Source organism: Gopherus flavomarginatus, chromosome 1 (assembly GCF_025201925.1).
Source record: "Gopherus flavomarginatus isolate rGopFla2 chromosome 1, rGopFla2.mat.asm, whole genome shotgun sequence".
NCBI lineage: Eukaryota > Metazoa > Chordata > Testudines > Testudinidae > Gopherus > Gopherus flavomarginatus.
In genome coordinates, this window is record NC_066617.1 from 149,254,113 (window position 1) to 149,277,184 (window position 23,072).

General features: G+C 47.5%; 2 protein-coding genes across 17 annotated transcripts in view; one reads left to right on the forward strand and one right to left on the reverse strand.

Moving 5' to 3' along the window:
• Window positions 1-23,072, reverse strand: part of LOC127046628 (zinc finger protein 501-like) — a 271,994-nt gene that overhangs the window by 229,451 nt on the left and 19,471 nt on the right. For 2 of the 9 annotated variants that reach the window (XR_007773135.1, XM_050943874.1), the window contains exon 4: window positions 17,658-17,774. The exons of 3 other annotated variants lie outside the window; for them this stretch is intronic. Coding sequence is in view for 3 of the 6 variants with exons in the window: in XM_050943874.1 (XP_050799831.1) it covers window positions 17,658-17,774 (117 nt within the window). In the remaining 3 variants the exon portion in view is untranslated. Of the gene's footprint in view, window positions 1-11,095; window positions 11,164-16,171; window positions 17,289-17,657; window positions 17,775-23,072 lie in introns of those variants that run through there. 4 more of the 9 variants (XR_007773142.1, XR_007773143.1, XM_050943945.1 and 1 more) reach the window with 4 other exon arrangements.
• The window catches only part of LOC127046425 (zinc finger protein 420-like), a 201,142-nt gene that overhangs the window by 135,302 nt on the left and 42,768 nt on the right, over window positions 1-23,072 (forward strand). The window lies entirely within an intron of this gene.

Consider the following 23,072-nt stretch of genomic DNA (forward strand, 5'->3'; position numbering starts at 1 on the left):
GCTAAAACTTACGAGACAGTGCTGGGTGAAGCAGGTTTCAGTGGATCATGGGAGAATTCCTCATCCTGATTCTGAGACATCAGATGTAACCTAGTCTGGAATTTGTCTTCTACCTCTCTGTGATATGGGTTTTCTATCTTTCATGAAGGCTCCTTGGTCATATAACTGCATCTTAGTTTTGTTTGACACAATGTAGCTCAGATTTATTGGGAAATTTCAGACAAATTACCATCATTTTTTTTATTTTAGGTTTGTTTTTTCCCCTATCCCTGCATGATGACATGGAGAAAATTCAAATACAGTTCAGTCAACAGGAGAGAATACTCCAAGCTGCTGGACATATTATCAGAGGAACAGTCGTGTGTTTAAATCTCCACTCTGAAAAGGTGAACAGTGGCAGACCCCAAATGGTGCAACTGACGGAAGTAAGTGCACATGGTCACAGGGTAGTTCAATTGTTTAAATCAGTATTGTCTCAGATGATCCAGGGATAGAATTCCACAGCAAGTGACTTGGAACTAGGCAAAATGCCCAAGTATTTGGTTCCCAAAGCATTTGTGACCCAGTCCCTACAGGAGGTTACTCCTGAAGAGATCTTCTAGCTAATCCCAAAATTTGGGAAATGCTGTCTTTGAGGTATATCAACCTTGAACTGGCACTGCTAGGGTTAACTGCCCCGTGTGGGCTGAAGAGGCCTCACCCTTCAAAGGCATGCTCCTACTGAAGATGGAGTATAAGAGGAAACAGCTCAGCTCAGCCTGGGCAGACTGAGGAGGAGAGCAAACCTATGTTGTGGGCTCCTGCCAGGAAGCCACAGGACTCCCAGGCTGCAGTGTCCAGCCATGCTGAGGCCCTGGCAGAAACCCAGTCGACTGCCAAAGATCGCCAAGAAGAGATGCTGGATGCCAGGAGATTACCGATGCTGGAAGTAAGGGTGGGAAGTGACCCAGGGAACGGGACTGTTGCAGTGAGCGATCAAGCCTGGACACAGGAGTATTAGTTCCTCAAGGCCCTGGGTCAGGATGTGGTGGAGTAAGGTGGTCCCAAGTCCCTCCACCCCACACTACATCCATGACTGGATAGAGTCACCACCTGAAGACAAGCTGTCCCAACCCAGGGGACAGATTTCTTCCCCTCCAAACCCCTGTCTTCTTCCTTATGCGGCCACACAGCCTGCAACAGCTGGTCCAAGTCCTGCTCCTTTCCCCACCGACCTCTGCCTATGGCTCTGGGAGGGAGATTGGGTGCATGAGGTGCAGGCTCTGGGCGGGAGCAGAGGGTTGGGGTTTGGCACCTTATCTTGGCAGCTCCTGAAAGTGACCCATACCCCCCCTCTGGCACAACTCCTACATGGAGGAGGCTGAGGGTGGTGGGTCTCCTGGCACCACTGCCCACAGGTACTGCTCCTGCAGCTCCCATTGCGGGAGTTCCAATGGCAGAGTTGGCGCTTGGGGTGGGGGCAGCATGCAAGAGACACACCCCACAGGGGCAGCAGGGACATGCCAGATGCTTCTGGCAGTGATGCACCCTGCGGAACAAGAGTGGGCAGGAATCTGCTTTAGCCTGACTGTGCTCCTGGTAGTGGTGGCAGGAGCCCCCAGGCCCTTTCAAATCGCCCAGGGCCAGCTGCTCAGGCTTTCTGATGGGGAAGCAAAGAGAAGCCACAAGAGTGGTCATGAGCAGTTCTGGGGAGTCTTTTTGGGGCTCCTGGAGTAGGCAGAGAGATACAGCCTCACCACTGAGTCTGTTTCCATGGAGGAGAGAGGGGGCTGCAGGGTGATATCCCACCTCCGTGCATCCAGGACCCTGTGCTCCCCACTGCCATGTTGGAGCCTCCACATTTATTTATTGACAAATAAAATTTGCAGAATTTTGAAATACTGTGCACAGAATTTTTTTGGTGCAGAATCTCCTCAGGAGTGAGACTGACTTAGGGAACCTCCTTGGATTGTCACTGCTTAATTAACCACTCTGCCACCACACCAATGCACAGAGAGAATGCCAAGTCCTACTGCTATGCGGGGGTTGGGGCTGGGGTCAGGTCATACACATTCAGACTGTACGCTCCCACAGCTACAAACCGCTGCTGATTTCCCATTTAGGACATTAGCCCTTACTGACAAGGTTTGTCCGGGTTCTTTTTTTATCTCATGCTGCTAGTTAGAAGGATCAGTATTGATTTTTTTTTTCAAAAATACACAACCACCTAAACCTGCTTTTAGCAATCGGAATAATTTAGTGTCCCTTATTTTTGCCTGTCCCAGTACAAAAGAAGAGGCTTTTGTGGTTTTCCTTACTCAGAGGATGAAAACAAACATGTCGGTCCCAGGGGCAACTCTAGGCACTAGCAAAACAAGCAGGTGTTTGGGGCAGCCCGCTTGCAGGGGCAGCAGCTGGCAGGGATCTAGCCTGGAAGCTGAGAACCAACAGGGGGCCTTGGGAGCTGTAGTTCCTTGGTTAGCTCCCTGCCTATAGAGCCAGCCCTGGAGCAGGGAAAGAACTACATTTTCCAGCATTCCCTTGGCTGCTATTAACAGGAAAGGGAGGGGGAGGAAGTATAGTATCTGAGACGTCATGCTGCAGCATGCTGTGAATGGAGGGCTCACTGCTAGAGCGGGATGGCACTGTGAGTGGGGAACAAGTGTGCCCAAGGAGTAGAAGGCTTTGGCCCAGATATCCCCTTCAGAAGACATCCCCTGACTGGATTAGGGATACTGGTGTGACCTCACCTTGCAGCCCCCAAAGAAGGAACTGGGTGGACTAAGTGGACAGTGCCCCTCCCTATCTGAAGTCTAGCAAGGAAGGTACATGGATCCCACTAGAATTTAAAATGAGAAGTAAGGAAGGAGATGCTCTACTGGACCTGGGCAGCTTTAGATACAGTACCAGGCACGTAGGAGGATTTTCATTTCTGAGCCATGGAAGCAGAAATTGACTATTTCCTTTTCAGATTTAGCTAATATTCAGAAAGGGAATCTAGCACCTGCCTTCCAGATTGGAACATCTCAAAATTCAGGAGTGCTCAAGCTCCATTTGGGCAGCTGTTACTTCACTTCTCCCAAATCAAATATACTGATTGTCACGGAGTCCCTGGGCGATGCTCTGGAACTGCTCTCCACAAAGCCAGGCAGGAATTTGGGGAACCACCTCTCCCTTGAAGCAGACTGTTTCAGGGCAAGAAGCTCACACGGCTTCACCTCCTGGGTCTCTCCTTGGAGCATTCAGCATCCTCTGCCCCTCCATGTGCTTCCCACAGTGAGTCTGCCCAGCGAGGTCCCGGGGAAGCCACAGGGTCCTGCACCCCCACTTTGCAGTCAGACGTGACTCTCAGCCAGCCAGTAAAACAAGGTTTATTTAGACGACAGGAACACAATACAAAACAGGTCTTGCCAGTAGAGACAACAGGACCTTCTTTAGTTAGGTCCATCTGGGGCTCCCAGGGAGGCCACAGCCCCGTTGGGAGACCTAAGCCTCCTCAAGGCTCCCCTCCATTTTCCAGCCAGCTTCCAGAACTACCAAACCCCCTGCAGTCCCTCCTCTCTGGGCTTTGTCTCTTTCCCTGGCCAGGAGGTCACCTGATCTCTCTCTCTCCAACACCTTTAGCATCCCCCTGAAAGGAAGGAAGGGCCTGGCCATTAGTTGCCATGGAGACTTCGTCACATCTCTTCCCCCTTCCAGACCGAACTGAGTGAGGTCACTTTAGCCAGTGACCTGGGGAAGTTTGAACCCCCGACGTTCCTATGGATGCCCTGTTCATGGGGGGAGAATTATACCAGGCACTTCCAGTTTCACACCTGCCTTTAGGCAGGGGTGCTCGATGGCACTCGTAGTTTGCATGTGGGAAGGCTTATGCAGCCCGTGCCCTTTCCCCACCCCAATATCCCTGGGCTTCAAACTGAGATGGGGTCCTTTCCCAGCGATCCAGTCTGGAGGGCTGTGATTCGAGCTCTCTTGGTTCAGAGCCCCCCTTTTGACCTTGGCCACCTCTGGAAAGGCTTCTCTATGATGGGCAAGGGTCCTACAGCCGTTTTCCCCTTGTCCTGGGCCTTCTTCACCCTCTGGCAGAGGTCACAGGATGGGCAGTACTGCCAGACATTAGTAAAGACCCCAGGCCAGTAAAAGTTCCGTAGCAGCCTCTGCTGGGTACGCCAGGTTTCCTGGTGCCCTGAGAGGGGGATGTGATGGGCCTGGCACAGCAGCTGGTGGCGATACTTCTGGGGTACCACCAGCTGCCTCCTGATCCCCCCGACTCCATTTTCCCTAGGGGAGTCCATTCTCAGTACAGGTACTCCTTTTCCCACAGGAACCTTTTCCGGCAATCTCTCCCCATGGTCTGTACCACACTGAGGTCAGCCAGGTCCCTTATCTTCTACAAGGAGGGATCTTTCTGCAACTCGGCCTGGAACTCAGCAGCTGGAGCAGGGATGGACACCTGCTCTCGCTCACCAGCTGGGTCTGAAGCTGCAGCCTCCTTGAGCTGTGTCCCTGGGCATTCCCTCCCCACCAGGGTAGGGTTCTGCTCCTCGGGCAAGGTACCCTTCCCGAGGTCAGGGTGCAGTGTCCCGTGCAGGCTTGGGCTACGGGTCATGAGCAGGGCACCCTGGGGGTTGCTTGGCCAGTTCTCCATGTCCCCCCCATTAACACCTTAGTGGGTAAATGGGGTGCACCTCCACTTTCTTGGGGCCCTCCTTGTCCCCCCATTCCAAGTGTACTGTTGCGACAGGCACCTTGAATGGGGTCCTGTCCACCCCCGTCAGGGTCCAATAGGTGTTGGGCATCACCTGATCAGGAGCTGCCACCTCTGGCCGGGCCAGTGTTACCTCAGCGCCCATCTCCCAGTATCCATAGACTTTCCTCTCATCCACCTCCAGGGGTATAAGGCACTCGCTCCGCAGGGACAGCCCTGCGCCCACCCTGTAAACAGAAAACCTGATGTCCGGAGCATCCAGCTCTGCAGAGGAGTTGGCTTGGGGCCCTCCTCCCTCCTGAACAGTTGATAAGCTGCCAGCCCCCTTGCCTGGGAAGCCTGCCACTTGTCCAGCTGCGACACTAACCAGTTAACCCTCCGTGGGTCCAGTCTGCTTGGTCTGTACCTGAGCCTGGGGCACAGGGTCCGTATGTGGCCTTTTTGGCCACAGTGATAGCAGCCCATGTCCCATTGGTCCACCTGAGCTGGTCAGTTGGCCCTGATGCCGGATGTCCCCCTTGGGAGGGGGTTCTCCATGTTTTCCTTATGGGAGGTCCCAGGATCACTGTCTTTCTGCATCGTGGCAAGCCTGTTCCTTTGGGACTCCTCCCTGCCAACCAGTGACCCAGGGTTAGGGCAGAAGGAGGGTTCAGGTGGGGGGGGAGCCCAGGGCTGGGGCAGCAGGGGGTGCAGGTGGAGGGGGGCAGAGCCCAGGGCTGGAGTAGCAGGGTGTGTGTGGGTGACGGAGCACTGTTGGTGGGAAAGGGGAGAGCCCAGAGCTGGGGCAGCACAGGATGTGTGTGTGGGAGTGCCCAGGTCTGGGACGGCAGGGGAGTGCAGGCAGGGCCGGTGCTACCATTGAGGCGAACTAGGCGGTTGCCTAGGGCGCCAAGATTTGAGGGCACCAAAAAGCGGTGCCCCCAATTTTTTTTTTAACAGCAGTTCCTCCCTGAGCACATGGTTGCTGCTCCACTTCTCCTGCCTCCCAGGCTTGCAGCGCCAATAAGATGTTTGGAGCCGCAAGCCTGGGAGAGGAGGAGAATTAGAGCAGGGGGCGGCGTGCTCGGGGAGGAGGTGAAGCAGAGATGAGCTGGGTTGGGGAGGTGCCGCATGGCTCCCCAGGAGGGAGGGAGCTGCCGCGGTGGGGGGTGCCTCAGGGCACAGGGGAGTGGGAAGCTGCCACAAGGCTGGGGGGTGGAGTGCAAGGTGGAAGTTTTGCCTAGGGTGCGAAAGTTCCTTGGACCAGCCCTGGGTGCAGCTGGAGGGAACAGAGCCCAGGGCTGGGGTGGCAGAGGGTGTGTGAGTGGGAGAGCACTGGTGGAGACGGGGGAGCCCAGAGCTGGGGCAGCATGGGGTGTGTGTGGGGGAGCCCAGGGGGTTGGAGGGGGAGAGCCCAGAGCTGGGATGGCAGGGGGCTGTGGAAGGCCTAGAGCTGGGGCGGCAGGAGGTGCAAGTGGTGGGGTTGAGAGCCCAGGGCTGGGGCAGCATGAGGTGAGGGGGGGGGAGAGCCTAGAGCAGGGGTGGCAGGGGGGTGGAGGTGTGGGGAGGAGAGCCCAGGGCTCAGGCAGCAAGGGTGTGTGCAGGTGGAGCCCAGTGCTGGTGTGAGGGTAGCCAAAATTGTTTTTTGCTTAGGGCGGCAAAACACCTAGAGCTGGCCCTGCCTCCACGCACCATGAAGTAGGTAGGAGCGGATCATTATTATCCCTATTTGAAAGAGGGAGAAGCTAAGGCTGAGAAAGGAGAATTTACTTGTCTTAGGTCACACAGCCAGTCAGTGGCAGAGTTGGGAATAGGATCCAAGAGCCCTGATTTTCAAACTAACCATCGGATCTTGATTTTCATACATTGAATGACCTGAATAAAGTGCTCTCAGATGAGCTCCAGCCCAACAACAGTGAACAATAATTATTCAGCAAGTATTTGAGGAGAACTGCAATGTTAGAGAGAATCATGAACTGCTCAGAGACCATTAATACAGAGAAGCAGCAAAATTAATCAAACATATAACTGGTTATGACTTATTTACTTGGTCTTAAAAGAGAACAACAAGGACCTGAGTCTCCTTCCTGTCAATAACCCCCTGTTCTGCCAATCAGGGTAGATACTGAGGATGGGAGGCTGAGGGTTCTCACCAGAGAGCCCAAAGAATGGCCCAGGTCACCGGTGGGGATCACAGCCCGAGCACTATTGCAGCCCCACATTTTTGGATGGACCTCCCACAGTGGGAGGTGCAGAGCACTCCCCTACAATACACACACACACACCTCCTGTTGTTGCGAGGGGAACAGGAGAAAGGACAAAAGAAGCAAGAAAAGAAGAGAAAAGAGGGATGGATGGATGGATGGAGGAAAAGGTGAAACAAAAAGGACAAACCCTAATGTCCCCAGTGATTCTAAGGGACAAAATCCCAGGTGCGCAATAAAATTCTACCTCCTTAAGCTCGTGTTTTCCATGCCTAGAATTCAACTCACCCCAGATGGATCAGACTGAACTGGTTTCAAACATCGAGGGAGGCTCTTACCTTCTAAACAGGGACGTCTGTTTTCTAGTAAAATCACTAAAAGGGAAGGAGAAAACTCGAAAGAGGTTCCTCCTGGCGCTCACGTACTTGAACCCGAATACTCTCTCAGTTGTCAAAGAGAGATCTGGAGAAGGAGACTTGCTAAAGCAAAGCCACAGGGGTCTCTGAGGTTTCCCTGGCCCCTCGCCCCCCTCCTGCCTGGCTGATGTGAGCATCTCTCTGTGAGGTCACCACCTTCCCATCACCTTTCACCAATAGTCTCAGGTCCTGCAAAAGGCCTTTGTGATGTCACTGCCACACCCCTCCCTTGCTGTGCCAATGTCCTGCCCCGGCCTGACACTTTGGAAGTTTGAGCTACTCCCTGTGGATCACCTCACTCAGGAGCGTTCGTTCTAGGAAGCAAGCCGGCTAGAGAGGAAAACATCAGACGCTGCTCCCAATGCTACACTCAGTTTTTCAGAAATTAGTTGACTTTATGGCCAGAAGAGACCGTAAGAGCATCTAATCTGACCACCTGCATATCACAGGCCTCCTCTATGAAACAAGAGCTGCTTTGGGAGAAAACACATTCCAGAAAGGCATCTAGTCTTCATTAAATGACACGAAGAGATGGAGAATCTACCAGTTTCCTTGGTAGCTTGTTCCGGTGGTGAATAATCCTTGCTGTTGAATATTTGTGCCTTAGTTGTAATAGGAATTTGTCTCTTTGCAGCTTCCAGCCATTGGGTCTTGCTATGCCTTTCTCTGCTAGATTAAAGAGCTCTTTAAAACCCAGTATTTTCTCTCCATTAAGGCACTTCAACACTTCAATGAAGTCACCTTTCAATCTTCTTTTGATAAGCTAAACAGGTTGAGCTCTTTCAATAGCTCACTAGAAGGCATTTTTTTCCAGCCCTCAGAACATTTGGTGGCTCTTTGTTTCCCCATCTCCAATTTCGCAACATCTTTTTCAAATGAGGACTCCAAAACTGGAGGCTATTCCAATATCAGTCTCACTGATGCCGTGTCATCTCCTGTGACATTATTGACATAATCTGTAACTGTATAGATCACCGTTGCGACCACTGTTCTATATTTGCAGCCAATATTGTAGAAAGGTTGTTGTGTAAGGGGTCTATGGAGAGGTTCTGATTGTCTAATTATAATTATACTCTCTCTAGATGTGTATCATTTTTGTAGTTGATATTATGAATATTGGTTCTATGCTGTCCATATTTCAAACCTGTGCTATGCTTCCATGGAACACCGCAGCCAGACAAGTTGGTATCAGTTCTGCCTAGCCTGCTTGATGGCCCATTAACGACCATCAGCTATACAATCGACCTATTGAGAGAAGGCAGATACGCCTTGTGACTCAGCAAGCTATGCAGGGACCTGCCTATGGACAGAACTCTAAGTTTTTTCTATGCCACGTGCTGGATAGAGTGTCCTTGGGACAAAGAAAGCAAAGACCACATGGCAAGAGACTATAAAAGGCTGATGCCTCATCTCCATCCCTGCTTCATACCTCTGGAGGGACTTTGCTACAAACTGAAGTTCTATACAAAGGACTGAATGACCCATCCCAGCTGTGGATGGACTCCAGAGACTTGATTTGAACCTGCAGTTTATTCCACCACTGCTATAAGGCTGAACCAAGAACTTTGCCATTACTGGATGTGAAGGGTTAAAATCCATGTGCATTTTATATAACAACCTGGTCTATGGATTGTGCCAGCTCTTTTCCAGACCCAAAGTCCAGAGTATGGTCTAGCCCAGTATGATTGTTTTTACGGTTTAAATTACACTCACAGGCACTGATAACAGAGTTGCTGAAAGTTTGGGAGTTAGGAACTGGTAGGTCAGTGTTCCAGGCCCCTCGCAGATGTCCCCCTCCCTCTGGGACAGGGACAGGTCTTCAGGCAGCAGGAATGGATCCAGCACTGTTGACCAATAACACATCATGAATGGCAGTGGAGTTATTCCTTAAACTACAAAGGTAAGAGGAGTTTGACATTGATCTCATCATGTGTAGTAGCTATAACACGAGATTGCTTGTGGCATTCACGGAGGTGCTGACCATAGCGGAACGCCGCTTTGGGGCTCAGGAAACTACTGAGTGGTGGGATCAATCGTCATGCACATTTGAGATGACGAGCAGTGGCTGCAGAGCTTTTGGATGAGGAAAGCCACATTCATGAGACTGTGTGATGAGCTCGCCCCAGCCCTGCAGCAGAAGGACACGAGAATGAGAGCAGCCCTGTTGTTGGAGAAGCACATGGCAATTGCACGGTGGAGGCTGGCTACTCCAGACTGCTACCAATCAGTCGCTAACCAGTTTGGAGTGGGAAAGTCAACAGTGGGATGCATGTTGACAAAAGTGTGCAGGGCATTAATTGCATCCTGCTCTGAAAGACCTTGATTCTGGGCAACGTCGTTGCCCTTGTGGACGGGTTTGCACAAATGGGCTTCCCTAACTGCGTCGGATGATAGATCGCACATATATTCTAATTCTGGCACCAGACTACCTAGCCAGCAAGTACATTAATCACAGAGGGTATTTTTCAATGGTTCTCCAGGCACTTGTGGATCAACATGAGCATTTTACAGACATTAATGCAGGCTGGTCCAAAAAGGGGCATGACGCATGCCCCTTTCAGAACACTGGCCTGTTCAGGAAGCTGCAAGCAGGGACTTTCTTCCCAGAGCAGAAGATCACCATAGGGGAAGTCGAAATGCCCATTGTGATCCTGGGAGACCCTGCCTACCCCTTAATGCTGTGACTTATGAAGCCATACATGGGGCACCTTGACAGTAGCAAAGAGAAGTTCAACACCAGGCTGAGCAAGTGCAAAATGACAGTTGAGTGTGCTTTTAGCCATTTAAAGGCCGGCTAGCGCTGCCTAGATGGAAGGCTGGACGTGGCCGATGACAATATTCCTATGCTTATAGCCACGTGCTGCACACTCCATAATATTTGTGAAGAGAAGGGTGAAAGCTTCACTCAGGGCTGGACCACTGAGCATCAGCACCTGGATGCTGAATTTGAACAGCCACAGACCAGGGCTATTAGAGGGGTGCACAGCAGGGCTATAAGGATCAGGGTTGCCTTAAGGCAGCAATCTGAAGCTGAAAGCTACAATATTTGTTGCTATGCATGGGAGTGTAGTGCTTGTAATGCTGGGAGGTGATTGTGAGTGGTGCAGACAATGCACTATGAAGGCTTAAGAAAATTGCTTGCTGCTCGGCAGGGTTATATTTGTTTTCAATTAATGGAATCAAGATTGCTTTCAAACCAAAACTATTTTATGCAAAAGCAACCACCAGAGGAGAGAGAAACAAACAAAAAAGAAAAACACATCAGCACTGTGGGGGGATGGTGAAAGGGAGCGTCCCATGAGGAGGTGAGGTCCGGGATGGTTGAAGATTTGTGTATGTCCAGGTATCATATTCAACCTTATCCTCTGGAGTACAGTGCAGCAGGTACTGTACTTCAGCAGGAATAAACTGCAGAGGGACGGGTGTGGAGTGCAGTGTGTACTGGGAGACCACCGGGCAGGACTGTGATGGGGCAGGAGTGGAATGCAGTGGGTATAGACTGGAGCCAGGAGGTTGATAAGAGTGTGTTTGGCGGTGTCAGAGGGGGCATATGAGAGAGTTTTGCGACCGCAGCTGCAGGGGAGGATGGGAACGGAGCCACTTGGTTTGAGGGGTTGGAAGCAACTGGAACGTGTCTGCTTGGCGCTCCATAATGTTTAAGAGCCGCTACATGGCTTCGTTCTGGCGCACCGCGTTCTCCTTTCAGTCCCACTTTTCGCTGTCCCACCACTCCTTCAGTTCTTGTCTTTTGGCCATGCAGTGCCTAATGACATCATGCAGAAAGTTCTCTTTAGTTCTTCATGGCCACTTTCTAATTCTGAACAGCCGTTCAGCCGCCAATAACAAAAAGAGGGAGGCTGGGCTCTCGAGGTCGTATCTGTGAGGCCAAAATGCAACATGTTACAGAAGCAGTGTTTGCAGCACACAGACCACTGATACAGTGATTTAAACACAGCCACTGTTCACATACCTGTCACTAACTGGCTGTCCCCAGCCAAGCACACAAGAGCCACAAGACCCCCAAAATGGTAAAAGCAGGGGCAGGAGAAATTACTGTCCAGGACCATACTGTACAGTAGGCATGTGGCTCTTGGGGAGAGACAGGGAGGGGGCATATCATCATTTGTGTGCCTATATTTTCCACAGGCTGTTTTCATTATGAAAGATATCTTGCTGCTGAGGGTGAGCAGGGAATCAAGGGAGGGTCTTCTCCAAAACTGCGGTGTTTGCCCTGGCTCTTATGTGGCTCACCTGTGTGCAGCAATGGTCTCTGCCCCCTGGCCCCCTCGGTGACACCAGAGTGGCATTGGAAAATTACCCTTAATGGGGCAAGAAACAAAGCAATTCTGCCAAAGATCCTGCAGCAGCAGATTGCCCAGTATCTCCATGAGAGTTTCATGGAGATCTCTGGGGCAGATTCCCATGAAGTGAGGGAGTCAATCAATACCCTGTTCCACTGCTCAGACTAGGCATGTGGTGGTACGCACATCATACAGACACAAGCCTGCTTTCTGCAAACCTCCTGCCCCCAACAACTCGCTTCATTGATTCCCCAGATCAAAGCCACTTACCATGGGCCTCCTCTCCTGTTTGTGCTTTGCAAAGCTTTGACACCTGTGACTGGCTAATCTCCTCTGGAGCAGATAAAAACGCCGGGCTGCGTGCATCTCTGACCTCTAAGTCGTCCTCCACCTTCACGTCACAGTCCAAGATTTACTCTTCCTGGCTCGGTCCACTCTTAACTGGCACGTGAGCCACTGAAGTACTCACAGCGGCCTTACCAGTGGAGGTGGGGTCACCATGGACTACCATGTCCAGCTCTTTGTAGAAATGGGAGCTTGTGAGTGCAGCACCAGAGTGGCGTTTTGCCTCCCGCACCTTGTGGTAGGCATTCCACAGCTCCTTCACTTTGGCCCTACACTGCAGTGTCCTGGCCATGGCCCCTTTCTCTCATGCAAAGTGAAATTTGTCTATAGGTATCATAATTCCTATGGCTGGAGCACAGCTGAGACTGGACAGGCTCCTCTCCCCAAATGCTGATGAGGTTCAGCAGCTGAGCATTGCTCCAAGCGGGGTATCACCCGGTCCATGGAGCAGGCGTGGTCACATCGAAAGATGCACTTAGACCACTGCATGCATCACCAAGCAAACAGGAAGGGAATTTTCAAAATTCCCAAGTAATTTAAGGGGTGGGGTTCTCGGTTGGTCACCTGAGGGCAGTGCAGTAGAGTTCAAACTAATAACCAGAGAAATGAGAACAGGGATTGTGGGACATCTCCCGGAGGCCAATCACAGCGCTGTAATCCACCAGGGTGTCTACACTGGCACCGTGGAGCTGTAGCCCCGGTGCAGAAAGATGTACAACTCTCATCGGGGTGTTGGGTTTTTTTGTTTTTTGTTTTTTTTAAAAGACCTACAACTGTGCAGTTTCTGCGCACTAAGTGGCTTGGCAGTGTGCACACCTCGGGAGTTACACGACAGAAAGCTGCTTTCCTGAGCAGAAACTTGCCAGTGTAGACAAGGCCGTAGATGGCTTAACTAAGAACCCAAGACTGTCATACTGGGTCAGACCAATGGTCCATCTTGCCCAGTGTGCTGCCTGAGAGTGACCAGAGCTAGATGCGTCAAAGGGAATGAACAGAACAGGCCTGTTGACCTGCACGGCAAGGGTCTTTCACTCTTACCTTTAACTTCATTGTTGTCGATTCCTACTTATCCAATTTCTGGGCAAATCAGGTGTGAACCACTCCTTTGATATAGATGTGTCCCAATCCAGGTGAATTGAGGCAGACTTTGGGCCAATGTCAGTTTGGAAAAGGCCTGCTTGACCCAGCAGGTTTCTCAAAGTATCTGTTGCTGTGAACCGCATGTAGTCTGGACGTGTGAACCCCAAAGATGTCAAACATGAAAGAAACACAAGGCCAGTTCTGAGGAGGCTTCCTCAGATCATGGGAGACAGACCAGTCCTCGCTTACAGATAGCCCCCAACCTGAACCAAATACTCACCAGCAACCACACACCACACAACAAAAACACTAACCCAGGAACCTATCCTTGCAACAATGCCCAATGCCAATTCTTTCCACAGATCTATTCAAGTGACACCATCATAGGACCTAATTACATCAGCCATGCCATCAGGGGCTCGTTCACCTGCACATCTATCACTGTGATATATGCCATCATGTGCCAACAATGCCCCTCTGCCATGTATATTGGCCAAACTGGACAGTCTCTATGCAAAAGATTAAATGGACACAAATCTGACATCAGGAATCATAACATTAAAAAACCAGTAAGAGAACACTTCAGCCTCTCTTATCGCTCAGTAACAGACTTAAAGGTGGCAATTTTGCAACAGAAAAGCTTCAAAAACAGACTCCAATGAGAAACTGCTAAACTTGAATCAATATGCAAACTAGATACCATTAATTTAGGTTTGAACAGAGACTTGGAATGGCTGAGTCATTATACAGACTGAATCTATTTCCCCATGTTAAGTATCCTCACACCTCTTGTCAACTGTCTGCAATGGCCCATCTTGATTATCACCACAGAAGTGTTTTTTTCTCCTGATGACTATAGCTCATCTTAATTAGCCTCTTAGAGTTGATATCGCTACTTCCACCTTTTCATGTTCTGTATGCATATATCTCTCCTTGCTATATATTCCATTCTATGCATCTGAAGAAGTGGGCTGTAGCCCATGAACGTTTATGCTCAAATAAAAATTTATTAGTCTCTAAGGTGCCACAAGTACTCCTGTTCTTAGAGCCAGGCCTGAGGGTTAAACAGCTTTGCTCAAAAGGAAAAGGGGCCTCAGCGCCTATAAAAATAACTGGTTGCAAAAACAAAACAAGAATTAAATTAAAAAAACCAAACCAAACCAAAAAACCAACCCAGAAAAGCTCCCATCACACATCCATCACCATTTTAGATTTTGACATCTCCTGCCTGATGTGACATCTTTGCTTTGCAAACGAGACCTGGGGAACTCTGTGGCTGTTACCCTCTAACTGGGTAAAAGGTTACATCTCTTGTCAAGTAATTTTCCTCTTAACAGAAGATTTGAAAATTGATCAAAATAAATTCCATTTGAAATAGAAATAATTACAGTCTATCTTGGGTCTCTATTCTTATACATGCTATTTCTCTCACGTATTCCCCCACTCTAACTCTTTTTGAGTGAGGTTTTAATTTCAGGATTATCCACCTTTTCCTACATAGTAGGAGGGGGCAGGGAGAGAACTAGAAGAAAACCAGAATTATATCAGAACATTGGAAGTTATCACATAATCAGTCTCTTATGTTACACTAATTCATGTTTAATTACATTGTCGCTGGTAACAACTTATTCAAAGATTACAAAATAGAAACCTATAGAGCAGTTTTCTCTTAATTCCCATTTCCACTCAGTCAGCTTTGTGTAAAATCACATTCTACAATAACCTAGGAGCCTTCCATTTCTGGGAGTTTATTTCTCCCTGGGACTTCTCCTGTAAGCATGGATGGAAGGGGTCTCACACTACATGGGAAGGTTGCATTATGGGAAAAACCCACCTGTGCTCTATTTTCACTCTTTCTAATCTTTTAGAGTAGCAGGAGATGGAGAAGTGATATAAATGCATAAGACTTAATAGCAAAATTAAGAGACCAAACTACAGATTCTGGACTCCGCATTCATCTATCCCGCAGTCTGAACTTGGAATCTGATACATTCCCTCATTGGCTACCATCATTTGCCCAGCATGGAAGTGCTGCTTCTCCAACAAGACAGCCAGATTGGGACCCATAGGCATGGAATGGCTCTGAAGGAATCAGCTGTTTCTCTCTGTGCTTCATCTAACTTTGGAGACAAATGGTAAAAGACTGTTGTTCCCAATTTAATCATGGCATCCTTTAGGAGTGTGATCAATGCCACTTAACTAGGGAGCAGGGTTGAAAAATAGTTGACCTGGGCCACAGGTCACCATAGCTTCCATCTCTGAGGTGAAAATCAGCCACTAAGTACCTGCAATTTCTACCTGAGTCCTTATCAAATCTTTGACCTTAAGTATAAAATTACTCCAAGTCCTTGGCGTAGAATTCTTCACCAACCACACAACATAGCAGTAGCGACAGTGAGGTATAACTCCCCCAAATATGCCCTTTGATTTTTTAATCTGGTACCACAGATTTAAATTAGGGACTAAATTCAAGTGTGGTTTAGTATCCCTGTAAGACAACAAATGTCAGGTCTCTATTAAAAATAGGTATCTTTTTGCAACTATATCACATTCAACACAGATTCCATTTTCTACACGTTTGCAGCATCTCAGGGTGAACTGAACAGAAACGTCACTTCCATTTTCCCCATCTCTTCCTAGATAGGGATTGCATTTCCCAAATAGGCAACATGCAGTTGATTAGGAAGGAGCTACTTTCAGGAGTGATATCCTGCAGGGCCTGGGAAACAACTACTTTGGGAGCCCAATGCATGGGTATTTTGCTGAGTTACAAGTCATTTACTAGGGAATCCTCTTCCTAGCCCTTTAGAAAAAATATTGACCTAACCAATTAAACAACCGGGGGATTGGGATGGTGATGGGGAATAAGGGAATCCGTCTAATTTACCCTAACTATGTCTGTTGTTAGAGTGGGTGAAATGACATTTTTCCCTATCCCTGCTCTTTGTTATAGTTCAATACATTTTAACTGAGGAAAATAGTAGCAAAAATATCGGCTCCCCTGCACAACCTGAAGCAACATCAGAGCAACTGGGAATGAAACAATTTGTTCCCCAAGGGAGAACTCGATGACTAACAATTGCTTTGAAATGGGGGAACAGTATAACCGTAATGCTCAGGGTTTATTTAGACTAGGAAGCGATGGAGTTTATGTTAGGTCAGGTCAAGGGGAAAGCTAATGCCAACCACTGCACCTGGGCTGCATCTGCACTACAATTCTAACTGTCTTTTTACACCAAGATCACTAACTTGAGCAACTAACACCATGAACAGTCCTAGTGGATGGAAGGCACAGGTAGTTTTTGCCTCAGTGTAGCTTGTTGGGACCAAAATCTCTCTCCCACTTGGAGCTGATGAACATTCCTGGCGGGAGGGACACACATGCCTATGACTCAAAAGGACAGGAGTTGATAGAAAAGATCATAGGACTGACCCCAAAGAAGGGTGAGCTGCAAAAGGCAGAAGCAGGCAACTGATCTGGTGGAGCTGAGGCGCCACGGTGAAGATGGTGCAAAAATCACTATGTGGGAATTAGCAAATGTGATTCAAAAAAAAAAAATCTTTGGCCAGCCCTAGTCAAGTGATTTATAACAGTTCACTCTCAGGTGGATTTTGTGATGTCTAATAAGGCTTGGGCTCTGCTTGAAGCTTTTCCCACACTCAGAGCATGTGTAGGGCATCTCCCCAGTATGGATTCTCTGATGTCTGATAAGGTCTGAGCTCTTACTGAAGCTTTTCCCACACTCAGAGCATCCATACGGTTTCTCACAGGAGTGGATTCTCCTATGTGCAATAAGGTTTGAGCTCTGATTGAAGCTTTTCCCACACTCAACGCATCCATATGGTTTCTCACCTGTGTGGATTCTCCTGTGTGTGCTCAGGGCAGAGCTCTGACTGAACCTTTTCCCACACTCAGAGCATGTGTAGGGCAGCTCCCCTGTGTGGATTCTCTGATGTCTGAGAAGGTGTGAGCTCCGATTGAAGCTTTTCCCACACTCATGGCAGGCGTAGCGTCTCTCTTCCAAGTTGATTCTGTCACGTGTAAGAAGGTCTGAGTGGCTACTGTAGTTTTCCTCTGGCCTCTGCTGAGTCTCACAGGCTTTTGTGTTTTCTGAGAATGCACAACTCCTGGAAACACTTCCTTTGGATCTTCCTGATAATGTTCCACGTGGTTCTACTTGCACAGCATCTTCCTGCTGGGGTTTCTCCTCCTCGTTCTCACTCACCATCCCATCACTGGATGGGAGACAGAGAGAATCCAGACATAGGTCACTCTCTGCACCAGAAAGAAAGGAAATCTCAGACAGAGGAATGGAAAAAGGGATGAACAAACCAAAATATATGTGGGAGAGATGAAATCTATCAGGAACTTATTTTCCCCAAACCCCTTCCTCTCTTCTCTGTGGAAGGATCAGTTCTGGGTCCTCATTGCACCATAACACTCAGTGGAAAGTGAGATTGGGGAGGGACCTGCTGACAGTTGTCAGTCAGAATAGGAGGGAAGTCATGAGTGACATCTGCCATAATGATTCCACATCTGCAGGGAAGAATCCTGAACTTGAAGAGCTCAAAGGGTCTTTATAGGGCATACCAAATGTTTCCTGCATTCCTAAACAGTTGTTGAGTTGTTTAACCAATTCCTCACCTGTGAAGGCAGCTCTTGGGAGCACTTCTTTTTCTGAGCCCTGGAGGTCCAGGACCCATGGCTCTTCCCCTCGTTCCAGCTGCAAGATCACATCAGGTTTGGAAATTGGAAACCCTACTGCAGGCAAAGAGAAGAAGGGAGGTCAGTGGAATTTGTGGGATACATGTCAAAGAATATTCCATGGTTTTAACCCCATCTCATTTTTAAGCAGTAACATCTGTAGCCCTCAGGATTAATCTGCTTGCCTGCACAAACATATCTTTTCTTATAAGTACTGTATTGTGATAGGTTTATTAATTCATATTAAAAATAAATTTGGCTGTAATGCAAGAAACCCACAGGCCAAAAACCTGCATTTTAAGCTAAAGCAAAGTTAGCATATCTATATCCTGTGCCCTTTTACCCAGAAAAGTAAAGATGACCTTTTTAACTTGTTTTTCCTATACCCAAATAAAGTGAATACGCTTAGGTATAAGACCCTTTACCTAGACCAATGGACAGTGAAGAATGGCATAGAGGATTTTTTGAACTTGTACCCACAGACTTAACAAGTACACCACAAGTGCGCAGATACCTGTCATCCATACGCACATACATATTAGCCTAAGGGGTAAGCGTACCCTAACATTGCTATGGGGGAAGAGTGAAATTTGGGCATAAGAGGAAGGATTTCAGGAATTTATTTCTATAACCTACCTCGCTACGGTACCCCACCCCCACCTCGACCTCCTCCTTCTTCACTACCCTTCACCATCTTCAACTACATATTCATGCTATCCATCTACAACAGCTATTAACTAGTAACAGGCAGCACTTACTTTCTTTTCAAACTTAAATTGAAAAGAGACTCGGCTAAGCTTGGTCTCTCTAAACTTTATTTTAGTTTGTGTATTAGATTATTTAGTTGAATTAAAAAGTAAATTCTAAAGTAGCTTTGACAGCTCTTTGCATTAGTTTCCTCTGCAAGAGCTGTGAAACCAGAACCGCCAGAGGCGAGGCCAACACCAGTTTATCAAAACAGGGTATGAATATTAACCAAAGTTTGCAGCACATAATATTGTATGATCATATGTATCTCTTGAATAACAGTAATACCATTGTAACTTTGTAACTAACTGTTTTACAATTTACTTACTATTTCATTGATTTTAATAAAAAGTCTTTATGACTATCTCTCTCTCAGTGTGAGCTTGCTGTCATACCCCCGAAAGTCCCTTTATAAATTCTGTGGAACCTGATTTGAAACATGAACTTTTATCTTCTGATCAAACTGGTGAGCCTAAACCCATATTAATTAATATAAATGATTAAGTATTATTATTATTTAAAATTAATTATAAAACAAAATAAATCAAGTTGATGAATCAAATCAACATTACTAACACATCCCAAATTAGGCTACGCATCCCAAGGCCATTTCCTTGGCTCAAAGTGGCAGGACAGTTATTATTATAATAAATCATATTCATTACCATAGTGTCTAAGGGCCAAATAACAGTGAGTTCCCATTGTGCTAGGCAAAGTGCAAACAGAGAATTTACAGTCTAAATAGACAAGACAGACAAAGAATGGGGGAAGGGGTAGAACCCACTGTTAGAATAGAGATATTCAGGCCTGCCTGTAAAGCCTATACTTCAAGAACTTAGGTGTATTTTTATCACTTTGTCTTTATACCCTTTTAACTAGCAAAATTTCGGTCCGCCTGTGTATGGGCCTTCTCTCACTAGGATCGTCTGAGCCCTTGTTCTTAGGCTAAGGCCTTTGGCTAAGCAGCAGGGGCAGCCATAAGCTGGGAAGTGAGGGGTCACATCCTCACATCCCAAACCAGTCACACTGAAATAAGGTGCTATTGGGCTGTTAGGAAGTCGAGCCTGTCCTGATAGTGCCCATCACCACCAGATAACGAAATAGATCTTAAGATGGTTAAAGAAAACTTAGTCTGATAGCACCCTGTCTGGCAAGAAATCACTTATCAGTGGTTGTGGTTCTGAAACCCTCATTTCTGTATTGTTTTATCTTTATCTTCCACCACGATTTCAACAGCTTCCACCCCACCATCAACCTCGGCCTGGACCAATCTACACGGGAGGTCCACTTCCTGGACACCACGGTGCAAATAAGTGATGGTCACATTAACACCACCCTATACCGAAAACCTACCGACCGCTATGCCTACCTTCATGCCTCCAGCTTCCATCTCGGGCACATCACACGATCCATTGTCTACAGCCAAGCACTGAGGTACAATCGCATTTGCTCTAACCCCTCAGACAGAGACCAACACCTACAAAATCTCCACCAAGCATTCTCAAAACTACAATACCCGCACGAGGAAATAAGGAAACAGATCAACAGAGCCAGACGTGTACCCAGAAGACTCCTACTGCAAGACAAACCCAAGAAAGAAACCAACAGGACTCCACTGGCCATCACATACAGTCCCCAGCTAAAACCCCTCCAACGCATCATCAGGGATCTACAACCCATCCTGGACAACGATCCCACACTTTCACAGGCCTTGGGTGGCAGGCCAGTCCTTGCTCACAGGCAGCCTGACAACCTGAAATATATTCTCACCAGTAACTGCACACTGCAACATAGTAACTCTAGCTCAGGAACCAATCCATGCAACAAACCTTGATGCTAGCTCTGCCCACATATCTACACCAGCGACACCATCACAAGACCTAACCAGATCAGCCATACCATCACCAGTTCATTCACCAGCACGTCCACCAATGTAATATATGCCATCGTATGCCTGCAATGCCCCTCTGCTATGTACATCGGCCAAACTGGACAGTCGCTACGGAAAAGGATAAACGGACACAAATCAGATATTAGGAATGGCAATATACAAAAACCTGTAGGAGAACACTTCAACTCGCTGGCCACACTATAGCAGATCTTAAGGTGGCCATCCTGCAGCAAAAAAACTTCAGGTCCAGACTTCAAACAGAAACTGCTGAGCTTCAGATCATCTGCAAATTTGACACCATCAGCTCAGGATTAAACAAAGACTGTGAATGGCTTGTCAACTACAAAACCAGTTTCTCCTCCCTTGGTTTTCACAGCTCAACTGCTAGAACAAGGCCTCATCCTCCCTGATTGAACTAACCTCATTATCTCTAGCTTGCCTGCATATATATACTTGCCCCTGGAAATTTCCACTACATGCATCTAACGAAGTGGGTATTCACCCACGAAAGCTCATGCTCCAAAATGTCTGTTAGTCTATAAGGTGCCACAGGATTCTTTGCCACTTTTACATTGTTAATCAATCTGGTTCTCTAATTGTTTCTGTCTGCTGTATAATTAATTTTTCTAGGTGTAAGTTAATTAGGGTAGTGGAATATGCTTGCTTGGAAATAACCTTAATAAACATTGCATTATCTGTGCTTTGGACTTCTGGTCTTTTGCTGCTTGCTCTCTGCGTGACAAAAACCAGGGAAGTGAAAGGGTGAAGGGAAAACCCTCTAACAAATGGACATGACCTGATAACCAAGAGGTAAGCCTTAGATGAAGGTTTTAATACATTATGGAACGGATCAGGGATTCCCATAAGGATTGATGAGGGGATGATGGTAAATACACATTTAGACTCTTTTCTTGTTTTATAGCTTTTCCCCAGAAGGCTCAACCTCTGGCACACTGTCATGGATGCATAGCATCTGTGCAATGCCCTGGCTTTTAAACAGTCCTTGGGAGGTGCCACTTGAGTGCATTAGATCCCCAAGGGGTCCCACTCTTCCACAAGGATAGGCCATGTAGCTTCAACATCTGAGACTGAGCCACTTCCTCGGTGTCCTTCCTTCACGCTCCTCTCCACTTCTTCCCATTACTCTCAGCTAGCACCACCTCCAGGCACTTTGAGAGCTTCTTGTGTTCCCTCTACATCTTGTTGGGATAGATATGTATTACATTATATACTAACGTTAGATGTGTAGAAAGTGTGAATAGAAAGTAGTTAAATGATTGGATGTGTGTCTGCTTTTTAGCCTTGCTGTAAATTATTATAGCAATTTCTGTAACTAACCCAAGGACAGAAACACTAATTATGTGAGGCCTAGAAAAACAAGACAAAGTCTGTACCAGGGAATGATAAGGACTTTGGGAAACAGTGTTGTTTTACCACTAACCCTTTCATCCCTTGGAATTTTGATTGTGCCTGTGTAAACCTTGTAGTCATGTTCTTTAGCAATGTAAAGGGGGAGAGACAACAGAATAACATGTAAATCAAACGTGTTACACTGGAATGCAAGAACACTGAAATGTGAGCATGCTGGGTGAGTGGAAGTGAGTGTCTGTGACAGGTAAATGATCGATCAGGAAATAGTACCAGCCAAACTCAAGAAAGATTCACACCTATCTGCTGGCTGAAGATAACGCAGGAAAACGGATGACCCCCGGAGGGCAAGGCGGAATCTGCCCAGGGTGCATCAAAAAGAAATAAAAGATAGCATATGCATAACACTTGTCCGTCATGAATGTACCATCCGCCGGTCAAGCTGATTGATGGCTCTCTCAATCATGACAGAGCAATTCCCATAGACTTACATTGAACCAAAGACCTATAAGAATGGAACCAGGGGACTGTGATCTTTGAGTCTGGTTCTGCAACTACCCTCCAGGAATATCGGATGTGCATCTGACAACGGCTCAGCTCTAACCTCGTGTCCAGGGCACCTAGCCAGTGACTTAGGACTAGCAACTGAAGGCTGGTAACTATAACTGATCATTGCAGAACCTGTGTGAATGGTTGTGTGAGTGAATGCTTTTAACAGCTGTCAGTACTATCCTTCTGTATTTGCAATAAATGTGGCGATGTGCCTTATCCCTCTTACACTAATAAAATGTTACTAGCAGGATCTTGTAACAATCTCTCACTACCTCATCTCTCCCTGCTGCTTCTAAGCTCTAACCCTGCCCACACCCCCCCCCCATATCTGGGCACCCCAGAATTATCTACTCCCCCCCCATCCCACATCTCTGTTCTCCCTTCACCGGTGGGGTCCTGAATGGAAACATTATACCAGGGGTTGGCAATCTTTAAGAAGTGGTGTGCCGAGTCTTCATTCATTCTCTAATTTAAGGTTTCATGTGCCTGTAATACATTTAAATGTTCTTAGATGGTCTCTTTCTATAAGTCTATAATATATAACTAAACTATTGTTGTATGTAAAGTTAATAAGATTTTTTAAATGTTTAAGAAGCTTAATTTAAAATTAAATAAAATGCAGAGCCCTCTAGACCGGTGGCCAGGACCCAGGCAGCGTGAGTGCCACTGAAAATCAGCTCGTGTACTGCCTTCAGCACCCATGCCATAGGTTGCCTATCCCTGCATTATACACTCTCCTATCAAAAGAGAAGCTCATCTAATTGTCACACAATCCATGCATGAGTCATACACCTGTT